Source organism: Falco punctatus (assembly GCF_963210335.1).
Source record: "Falco punctatus genome assembly, chromosome: 18".
NCBI lineage: Eukaryota > Metazoa > Chordata > Aves > Falconiformes > Falconidae > Falco > Falco punctatus.
In genome coordinates, this window is record NC_137598.1 from 728,426 (window position 1) to 738,876 (window position 10,451).

Sequence of the window (10,451 nt, forward strand, 5' to 3'; positions counted from 1 at the left end):
CAGGGGTCCCCAGGGTCCCCCAGGGCCACCCAGTGCCCCGGGATGTCCCCAGGGTCCGCCCTCCCCGAAGGGGCTGGTGACAGGGGACCGCAGCCCGGGTGGCACACTGGGGGGAGCTCAGCGCCCCCACGAGCTCCCAGTCACTCCCAGCAGCTCCCAGTCCCACCCTGGGCCAGCTGCACCCGTGCGTGCGAATGCCACGCGCTGGTGTAAGTGGGGCAGCAGGTCCCACTCGGGTGGTGGGGACACAGGTGACGGCCAGCCCCGTTGCACACGCTTGTGCAAGGCTGCCCACGCGTGTGCGTGCTCGTGCACCGCACTTACATCCACCCACCCGCATGCATGTCTGCGCGCGTGGGCATTTGCACGGCGGTGCTTGCGGGGGGGGGAGGGGGGCAGCGCGGGTGCTTGCACACGCGTGTGCATCGACGGCGGGGGGGGGGCAGCGCGGGTGCTCGCAGGCAGGGCTGTGCCGCTCCCACGCGTCTGTGCACACGCGTGTGCAGGCACCCGCGCTGACCCCCCCCTACGTCGGTGCACACGCGTGTGCAAGCCGCCCCCCCCCCGCCCTCAGCGGCTAATGAGGATCAGCTCATTAAGGGGATTAGCGCCTATGTATAGGGCGGCCGCGGGGCGGGGCGGGGCGGGGGTCCCGCGGGGGTCCCGGACCCGCCCCCGGCCCCGCTCCGGCCGCCGGCCGGTCCCGGCCCGTTCCGGGGCGGAGCCGCTCGGGGCCGCTCGGGGCGCGGAGCCGGTACCGGGCGCGGAGGGGGCGGCCGAGGGGGCTGGGGGGGGGTAGGGGGGTGTCGGGAGGGGGGGCGGGCGGGGGGTGCCGCGAGGGGGTAGGTGCGGTGGCGCGGGGGTGTTGCGGGAGGGGTCGAGGGGTGTTGGGGGGGGATCGGGGGCGTGTTGGGGGGGTCGGGGGGATGTTGCGGGGGGGATCGGGGGCGTGTTGGGGCGGGCTGTGGTTGGGGAGGTTTCGGGGTGTTTTGGGGTGTAGGTGGGGGGTGCTGCGGGGTGAGGGGTGTTGTTGGGGTGTTGTGGGGGTGCTATGAGGAGTAGGTGGGGGGGGTCGGGTTGTGCTCAGGGTGCTGGGGGGGTGCTCAGGGTGCTGGGGGGTGTTGGGGGTGCTCAGAGTGCTGGGGGGTGTTGGGGGGGTGCTGTTGGGGTGTAGGTTGGGGGGGTTCGGGTGTGCTCAGGGGGCTGGGGAGTTGCACGTGGGTGCTGGACCCGAGCGCTGTGCGGGTGTTGGGGGGTTGTGAGTGGGTGCGGGGGTGCGCACAGCCGTACCCCACTGCACACGCTTGTGCTGCGCTAGGAGCACTGGGACTGGGGGACTGGGGACACTGGGATGGGCACGTTGGGGCAGGGTCGCTGGGGATACTGGGATGGGGATACTAGGACACTGGGAGGGGGGCACTGGGAGCACTGGGACTGGGGTCCTGGGGACGCTGGGATGGGCACGTTGGGGCAGGGTCACTGGAGATACTGGGATGGGGATACCAGGACACTGGGAGGGGGGCACTGGAAGGACTGGGAGGGGGCGCTGGGAGCACTGTCCCCACAGTGGCCGGTGTCCCCAGGGCTGCTCTGTGCCCCCCCCCCCCCCCCCCCCCCCCGTGCCTCAGTTTCCGGTGCTGAGACCAGCCCCTGGCAGCCCCGGGGGGCTGGTGCCCGTGGCCATGCTGGGGGTCCCGCTGTCCTTCATCATCCTCCTCCTCCTCGCCGGGGGGGCGGCACAATCCTTCCCGCGGGACCTGGTGCCACGCAGCACCGTGGGGCTGGCAGGTGAGCTGGGGGGTCGGGGGGGCCTGGGGCTTGGGGGGCCAGCGGGGTGTCACCGCATCCCCCCCGTCCCCGCAGCTACCGCCGCCTACCCCCGCTTCGGTGGCCTGGGGGGGGCCAACGGCACGGCCCAGCTCGGCCTCGACTTCCAGCGCATGCTGCGCCTCAACGGCACCCTCTTCGTCGCCGCCCGGTGAGCTCTTGTGCGCGCTCGTGGGCGCTTGTGCAAGCCCATCTGTCCTTGTGCAAGCTCACCTCCCCTCTGCTTCCTTGTGCATACTTGTGCAAGCTTGCATGCGATTGTGCACGCTGGCGTGTGCTCGTCTGTGCTTGCGTGTGCTTACCGGCACTAGTGCAAGCTCGCTCCCCCTTTGCTTCCTTGTGTGTGCTTGTGCACCCTTGTCTGTGCTTGCGCAAGCTCGTACACCCCTTTGCGAGCTCGTGCAAACTTGTGCACGCCTGCGTGTGCTTATCGATGCTTGTGCAAGCTCATCCCCCTTTTGTGTGCTTGTGCACACTTGTATAGGCTTGTACATCTTTGTCTGTGTGTGTGCAAGCTTGTGCATGCTTGTGTTTTTGTGTATCCTTGTACATTTGCCCACGTTTGTGCAAGGATGTGTGTGCTTACACATGCTTGCCCATGCTTGTGCAAGCTTACATGCACTTGTGCATGCTTGTACATGTTTTACCTGTGCCTGTGCAATCTTGTTCACATTTGCGTGTGCTCCTGCAGGTTTGTTTGCTCTTGCACATGCTTGGGCACGCTTGCACGTACTTGTGCATGCTTGGGCACATTTGCATGTGCTTGTGCCCACTTCTGCACACTCAAGCCTGAGCGCCCCTGCCTGCACACGCTTGTGCCCACCAGCATGTGCTCCCACATGCTCGTGCATGCTTGTGTCCCCATGCCCCTTGCACGTCCCCGTGCCCCTCGCACGCTCACACTTCCCCCCCCTCCAGGGACCACATCTATGCCTTCAACCTGGGGCAGGACAAGGGGACGCTGTACCCTGAGCGGGTAAGGGGGCCAGGGGGCACGGGGGGGCCAGGCTGGGGGCACGGGGGGGCTGGGCTGGGGGTCCCCATGCCCACCGCCCCCATTTCACCCAGCAGTATCTCACCTGGGAGTCACGGGACAGGGAGAACTGCGCCATGCGGGGCCGGCTGCAGGTGAGGGGGGGTGGGGGGGTACGGGGGGGGAGGGGGGTATGGTCCGGGTGGGGGACGACTATGGAGTGAGGGGGTACAGGGGCAGCGTGGGGGGTGGGAGTACAGGGTATGGGGATGCGGGGGGGTACTGGCATGCAAGGGGGTGGGGGGTGCAGGGGGTGGGGGATACAGGGAGTGGGAGTGGGCAGGGGGCTCAGGGCAGGGGAGAGTGGTGACGCCGGGGTCCCCTCGTGTCCCCCCCCCACGCAGGATGAGTGCCACAACTACATCAGGGTGCTGGTGCCCCGCGACGCTGGCACCCTCCTGGCCTGCGGCACCAACGCCTTCAGCCCCCTCTGCCGCACCTACCAGGTGGGGGGGGGCTGGGGGGGGCGTGACTGGGGGGTCTCAGCGGCTGCTGGGGAGTGTGATGGGGGGGGTGTCTCAGCCCTGCCAGGGAGCATGGAGGGGGGGGACGATGAATGAGCGGGGGTCTCAGCCCCCCACTGAGGAGCATGGATGTGATGAGTGAGGGGGGGTCTCAGCCCTGCCAGGGAGCATGGGGCAGGGGGTGTGATGAATGAGGGGGGGGGTCTTGGCCCCCCCCTGCAGGGCAGGGCTGTGATGAGGGGGGAGTCTCAGCTGGGCAGCGCAGCAGGGCAGTGCCCGCAGGTGTGATGAGCGGGGGGGGGGGGTCCTCAGCATCTCCGTGCTGGGGCTGGGGGCAGCAGGGGGCCGTGCTGAGCTGGGGGGGGGGTGTCTCACCCTCTCACCCCCCCCAGGTGAGCAGCCTGGCGCAGGAGGGCGAGGAGGTGAGCGGCCAGGCCCGGTGCCCCTTCGACGCCAAGCAGAGCATCGTCGCCCTCTTCGTCGGTGGGTGCTGGGCAGGGCGGGGGTGACACGGGGATGCCCCTGAGGGGGGGGCCATGGGGCTGACGCTGGTGTCCCCCCCCCCGCAGACGGCAGCCTGTACTCAGCCACGGTGGCCGACTTCCAAGCCAGCGACGCCGTCATCTACCGCAGCCTCAGCCCCGGCCGCCCCCCCCTGCGCACCCTCAAGTACAGCTCCCGCTGGCTGCAGGGTACCCGGCGGGGGGGCTGGGGGGGTGGGCACGGGGGCTGGGGGCAGGGAGTGGGGAGCACAGGGGTGGGGCATGGGGACAGGAGGTGGCGGGGGCTGATGGCCCCCCTGGCCCCTCCCCCCAGAGCCCCACTTCGTCCAGGCGCTGCCCTACGGCCCCTACGTCTACTTCTTCTTCAGGGAGGTCGCCGTGGAGCTCAGTGCCCTGGGCAAGGTGGGCGCCGGGGGGTGGGGGGACCCCCAGCCCATCCCCCTGGCATCAGGCCAGGGGAGACCCCCGTGCCCCTCGCCCGAGCATCTGGCTGGGTGCTGGTGTCTCACAGGGTGCTGCTGCCTGTGGGTGCTCCTGGTGCCAGCCCAAGGTGGCCGTGCCCCTGGCTGCCCGGGTGCTGATCCCTGCGGGTCCTTGGGTGCTGACACCCATGGGTGCCCAGGTGCTGGTCCTCATGAGTGCCCAAGTGATGATGCCCATGAGTCCCTGTGTGCTGACACCCATGTGTGCCCATGTGCCGATGCCCTGGGTACTGACACCCATGGGTGCCCAGGTGCTGATCCCTGCAGGACCCTGGGTACTGACACCCATGGGTGCCCAGGTGCTGATCCCTGCAGGACCCTGGGTACTGACACCCATGGGTGCCCAGGTGCTGATGCTCTGGGTGCTGACACCCGTGGGTGCTGGCACAGGTGGCGGTGGCACGGGTGGCGCGGGTGTGCCGCAACGACCGGGGGGGCTCCCCGCGGGTGCTGGAGCGGCGCTGGACGTCCTTCCTGAAGGTGCGGCTGCAGTGCGCCGTCCCCGGCGATGCCATCTTCTACTTCGACGTCCTGGAGGCGGTGACACCCCCCCAGGCCCTGCACGGGCACCCCGCCGTCCTCGCCCTCTTCGGCACCCAGCCCAACAGGCACGGTGACGAGGGGTCCCGGTGACGAGGGGTCCCGGTGATGAGGGGTCCCGGGCTCTGGGGTTGTGAGCATGGGGACAGGGTTGGTGGCGACATGGGAGATGGGGACGTGGGGACACAGTGGGGCAGGACACGGGAATTGGGACACGGCGGGGCCCTGGCCACACCAAGGCCACCATGGCAGCCCTGGCAGGGGACAGCGGCGTCCCCAGCGCCGGTGCCACCCGGTGCCAACCCCGCAGCATCCCTGGCTCAGCCGTCTGCGCCTTCTACCTGGCGGACGTGGAGCGGGCGTTCGAGGGACCCTTCACCGAGCCCCGCGGTGCCTCCAGCACCTGGATGCCGGTGCCCGAGGACAGGGTGCCCCGACCCAGGTACCACCCCCCACCCCGCACCCCAGAGCCTGGGTCCCTCCGGGGCACCACGGCCACCCGCGTCCCCACGCCGGCTGTGCCACAGGCCGGGATGCTGCGCTGGGATGGGACCGGCCGCCGGCATTGTCACCTCTGGGGACTTCCCCGACGAGACGTTGGCCTTCGCCAAGGAGCACCCACTGCTGCACGGCGCCGTGGCACCCGCCGGCGGGCGGCCGCTCTTCACCCGCACCGGCACCAGGTGCACACCCGGGGTGGGTGGCCGTGGGGACGGGGGGTGGCTCGTGCGAGGAGGGTGTGGGTGCACAGGGTGGGGAGGGTGCAGCCGGTCCCATGGGTGCTGCAGGGTGGGGAGGGTCCTCGTGCAAGGCTCCAGTGCGAGGCCCTGGTGCAAGGCCACGCAAGGATGTGCAAAGGTGTGCAAAGCCCTGGTGCGAGGGTGCGTAAGACCTGGGTGAAAGGGCCCCAGTGCGAGGGTGTGCGACAGCGTGCGAGGCCCGTTTCAAGCGTGTGCAAGGGTCCCACATAGTGCAACGGCCTGGTGCAAGAATGTGCAAAGCTCCAGTGCAAAGGTGTGCAAAGCCCTGGTGCAAGGCTGTGTGAAGGTGTGTGAGACCTGGGCGCAAGGGCCCCAGTCAGAGAGCGTGCAACAGCGTGCGAGGCCCCGATCTGAGCGTGTGCAAGGGTCCCACGCAGAGGTGTGCAACGCCCTGGTGCACGGGTGTGTGAGACCCCTGCACGAGGGTGTGCAAGGGTGCGCTGGGTGCAGGCTGACGCAGCTGGCGGTGGACACGGGCGCGGGGCCACGTGGGAACCAGACCGTGCTCTTCCTGGGTGCCGAGGACGGGCGGGTGCTGAAGGTGCTGGCGGCCACGCAGCACCCCGGGGCCACCCAGCACCCCGGTGGCACCCCAGCACCTGGTGACAGCCGGGAGCCTGGTGACACCAGGGATGCCACCTCTGAGACGCTGCTGCTGGAGGAGATCAGCCTCTACGACCCCAGGCGGTGAGTGTGGGGTGCTGGGGGGCTGATAGGGTCCATGGGTGCGGGGGGGCTGTGGGTGCTGATGGGTGCTAGGAGGCGGAGGGCATTGATGGGTGCAGTGGTGGTGTGGGTGCTGAGGGGCAACGTGGGGGGCACAGGGCATTGATGGGTGCCATGGGGAGCTGATGGGTGCTGTGGGGTCAGGGAGGTACCGTAGGGTGCCGATGGGTGCTGTGGGGTCGTGCAGTTGCTGCGGGGCCGTGTGGGTGCCACGGAGCTGCAGGGTGCCGACGGGTGCTGCGGGGGGCCGTGGGTGCTGGGGTGCCGTCACGATGGGTGCTCCTGGGGGGGCAGATGCCAGGGGCCGCGAGGCGCCAGCCGGGTGCTGGGGCTGGAGCTGCACCCGCCGGGCCAGGAGCTCTACGTCGCCTTCGCCGGGTGCCTGGTGCGTCTGCCCCTGAGCCGCTGCGCCCGGCACGGCGCCTGCCGCAGGTGAGCGAGAGCGTGGGCGTGTGCGAGGGCGTGAGGGTGTGCAAGGGTGCAGGGGCACATGTGGGCACGGGGTGTGCATGGGGCCACGAGGGCACGTGTGGGTGGGATGTGTGAGAGCACGGAGGTGTGCAAGAGCGTGCGAGGGCCAGGGGTGCGTGAGGGCACGGGGATGTGCGAGGGCCAGGGGCGTGCGAGGGCCAGGGGCGTGCGAGGGCACGAGGACGTGTGTGTGGGACCACAGCACGCGGCCACCTGCCCTCCCCCCCCGCCCCCCGCAGGAGCTGCCTGGCCGCCCGTGACCCCTACTGCGTCTGGCTGCCCCGCCAGGGCTGCGTCCCCTTCTCCGAGGACCTTCCGTAAGTGTCCCCTGTGGTGGCCTCTCCGGCACACCCCCCACCCCCCCCCCATCTGCTGGGTCCCTTCCTCGCGGGGTGGGGACTCTGGGGACGGTGGGTGATGTCCCCTGCCCTGCCCAGGAACGGCTTCAAGCAGGACGTGGAGGGATACCCCGGGGCCGCTGGGACCTGCCAAGGTGAAGGGGGGTACATGGGGGACACTGGGGACAAAGCCATATTGGGGGGACACAGAAGGTCGCTGTGGGAACTTCTGGGGACACGAGGTCACGGGGGGGATGCAGGGGGCACCAGGGCGATGCTGGGGGCCCTGGGACATGTGGAGGACACTGGGGGGACGGAGGCGGCCGCAGGGGACACGGGTGGCCTGGCCTGACCCCGCTCTGTCTCAGATGCACCAGCCGTGGGGGACAGCGACGGGGACAGAGACTTGGCCCATGGTCAGTGACACCCTGTCTGCCCCCCCCAGACACCCAGGGACCGGGGGGGACCCCAGGGAGGAGGAGGGACCCCCAGGAATCAAGAGAGGGACCCCAGGGACTGGGGAAGGACCCTGGGGATGGGGGGGGGAACCACAGGAACAGAAGGACCTGGGGTGGGGGGCCCCCGGGGACCCCCAGGGATCAAGAGAGGGACCCCAGGGACTGGGGAGGGACCCTGGGGATGGGGGGGACCCCCAGGGACAGAAGGACCTGGGGTGGGGGACCCCTGGGACCAGGAAGAGACCCCCAAGGACAGGAGTGGGATCCCAGGGACCAGGAGGGACCCCACAGATGGGAGAGGGACCTGGGGCGGGGGGACTCCAGGAGGGACCCTGGGGGCCCGGGTCCCCCGTGTGTGCGGGGGGCTGACGGGTGCTCCCGCAGGGGTGCGCCAGCCCGGGCCGGGGGCCGCAGCGGCGGTGCCGGTGCCGGTGCTGGTGGGCTGCGTGCTGGGCGCCTTCGCCCTGGGCGCCCTGGCTGCTGGGCTGCTGGCGGCCTGCTGCCGCCGCCCCGCCACCCCCAGGGGACCCTCGGAGCCCCCTGCCGCCACCCCACGGCCCCCGGCCCAGCCACCTGCCCCCCGCCTCTACCCCCTGCTGCCACCCCAGGGCGGGGCTGGGGGCCTGCGGGACCCCCCCGAGCTGCCCACGCCGGAGGCCACCCCACGGCCACCTGCCAAGGCACTCTGGGAGCGGGTGACGGAGCCCCGGCGCAGCCAGGCCACCCACCTCGGCACCCCAGAGTGCCCGGAGCCCCCCGGGCCAGGACCCCCGCCCAAGGCCACTCTGGAAGAGATGCTGCAGCGGCTGCACGGGACGGGGGGCTCGGGGTGGCCGGTGACCCCCCCGGGCACCAGCTCCTTCGCCAACCGGGTGCAGCCGGGCACCCCGTTCTCCAGCCTCCCCCCGGCCCCCCGCGATGGGACGCCCCGCCGGCTGGATGTGCCCCCCGACAGCCCCCCGCCGCCCCGGCGGCCCCTGGCACAGAGACACTCACTCGGGGGGACGCCTGCGAGACCACCTGGCCTGGCCCGCGGGCTCACCCGCATGCACTCGCTGGGGACCCCGGGGGGGCCAGCCTGGGGCCCCCGGCCCGGCACCCTGGAGCGCTCCCTCTCCATGAAGCCCCCCGTGCTGCCCAAGCCCCTGATGGTGCCAGCAGCCCCCGGGCGGCCCTGAGCCCCCCAGCACCCATGGCACACCCCTGCTGCGGCTGGCGGGGGGCCCCCCAGCCATCCCCTGGGTGGCAGGACCCCCGCCTCCCTGGTGGCACACGGGTCCCCCCGTCCCCAGACTGGCCCCCACCGGGGTGACGAGGGTCCCCATGTGCCAGCCTGGCATGACAAGGCTTTTTCTTTTTTTTTTTTTTTTTAATCCTAATTTATTTAATTGGGGGGGGGGGCGGGAGGGGGGAGCCACCACCAACCCCCCGGGGGACATGCGACACAGCAGCTCTCCATGCCGGAGCTCAGCTCATCCTACCATGTAGGACCAAGGCTGGGGGACAAGGGGGGGGAAGGTGCCACCGGACCCCCTCGGGGCCAGCCCAGCGTGGTGGCCCTGGGGTATCCCCACAGTGGCAGAGGGGATAGGAAGGGCCTGGCGATGCGCTGGCTTAGCAGGGACAGGGCTGACACCAGCGGTAAAGCAAAGCTGCTCCCCAAGGTTGTGCTATTTTATTAAGAAACATATTAAAAAAAAGTTTTTTATATATATATATATATATATACACACGTTGAAATTTCCCAACATCTACCCTCAGTAGAAGAGGGGCCCAAGCTCTTGGCTCCTCGTCACAGCACTAACAGGGTCCATAAGGGACAATTTATTCTGTGATAAACACCCCAGCACTGTGCCTGGCACGCGGGAAACCAATCTGATACAGGTGAGATTAAAGAAATAATCTGATTTGGCCCCAAAAAGCACCCTGTGGGTGATGGAGGGGGGTTCAGGCAGGGAAGGCCCCTGCCGAGGGGGCTGGGGGACCTGCGCTTGATTCCCGGGGCTTGTTACTCCCCTTCGTGGCTGGCTGGAGAGGATTTAGTTAGCGTTTCCGTGCCCTCCTCTGCTCATCCCCACCGGATTTGCAACGCCCTGCTTCCGATTTAGGAAAATGGGAACCGGTTACGGCAAACAAGAGGGAAACACACGTCTAATCAAACCCAAATCGGTTAAATTAGCACCGCACCACCTCCTCCACCAAAGAGTAACAACACACACTCATTTCAAGACCGCAACTTCTGCCTCAGCATTCCCGGGAAGCAGGCCGGGATTCTCCCACCCGCGCAGGCACGCGGCTGCGATCCCAAGCTCGCGGCGGAGGGGAAGCAGGGTGGGCGTGTGGGCGTGGGGAGCTCGGCTGCTCTGCCTCGATAAGAGCACGGCTTTTGAGAGCCAAGGGGTTTGTTTAGCCTTTCACCTCCTCCATCCCCGTGCCCGCCGCTGGCTGTGGCACGAGGACAAGGATGGAGCCGGCGTGGGCGAGAGGAGCCCTGACGCGGCAGAGTCTGGCCCGGACACCGGTGGGAGGGTACTGACCCGCTCACAGCAGCCTGACGCTGCCACGGCCGACTACGTGCCAAGCAGAAAACTGCTGGTCTTGGCTTAAAAAGCTCCAAATCCTTTCTGTAAAAAAGCAGAGGATGCAGCAGGGTTTAAATTCTTTCTAAACAGAGATCAAATTCTCATCTTTGTTCAGAGCCCATCCACGAGTACTTCTAAAAATAAAATTAACGTGTGATTCCCCCCCTCCGCCCCAGCCAAGGCAGAGCAGTACGAACACTGTCAGCTTTATTTTTCAACTCTATAAAGCAAATCCAGTTACCGTGAGTGCCACGGACATTTTTTTT

At 68.6% G+C, this 10,451-nt stretch overlaps 1 protein-coding gene across 2 annotated transcripts; it reads left to right on the forward strand.

The window, feature by feature from the left end:
- Window positions 1-457: 457 nt before the first annotated feature.
- Window positions 458-9,315, forward strand: SEMA6C (semaphorin 6C). 2 transcript variants are annotated; one of them, XM_080368052.1, is made up of 18 exons: window positions 458-754; window positions 1,584-1,788; window positions 1,864-1,978; window positions 2,746-2,803; window positions 2,899-2,955; window positions 3,205-3,306; window positions 3,717-3,807; window positions 3,894-4,016; window positions 4,141-4,229; window positions 4,700-4,917; window positions 5,160-5,291; window positions 5,377-5,532; window positions 6,061-6,297; window positions 6,631-6,768; window positions 7,047-7,124; window positions 7,245-7,300; window positions 7,514-7,561; window positions 8,212-9,315. In XM_080368052.1, exons 1-18 carry the CDS (start codon window positions 581-583, stop codon window positions 8,913-8,915), a joined length of 2,781 nt encoding a protein of 926 aa, XP_080224178.1. In that variant the 5' UTR covers window positions 458-580; the 3' UTR covers window positions 8,916-9,315. The 2 variants fall into 2 exon arrangements, with proteins under 2 accessions (XP_080224178.1, XP_080224177.1); XM_080368051.1 differs by having other exon boundaries at window positions 462-754; window positions 7,988-9,315.
- The last annotated feature ends 1,136 nt before the right edge of the window (window positions 9,316-10,451 follow it).

What these genes read in the sequence shown, in the direction of transcription:
- SEMA6C (XM_080368051.1), top strand. Translation starts at nt 581, where the DNA reads ATGAGGATCAGCTCATTAAGGGGATTAGCGCCTATGTATAGGGCGGCC. An exon ending in CCATGCGGGGCCGGCTGCAG is followed by an intron (nt 2,956 to 3,204) that starts GTGAGGGGGGGT and finishes CCCCCCACGCAG; the next exon opens with GATGAGTGCCACAACTACAT. An exon ending in CGGCACGGCGCCTGCCGCAG is followed by an intron (nt 6,769 to 7,046) that starts GTGAGCGAGAGC and finishes CGCCCCCCGCAG; the next exon opens with GAGCTGCCTGGCCGCCCGTG.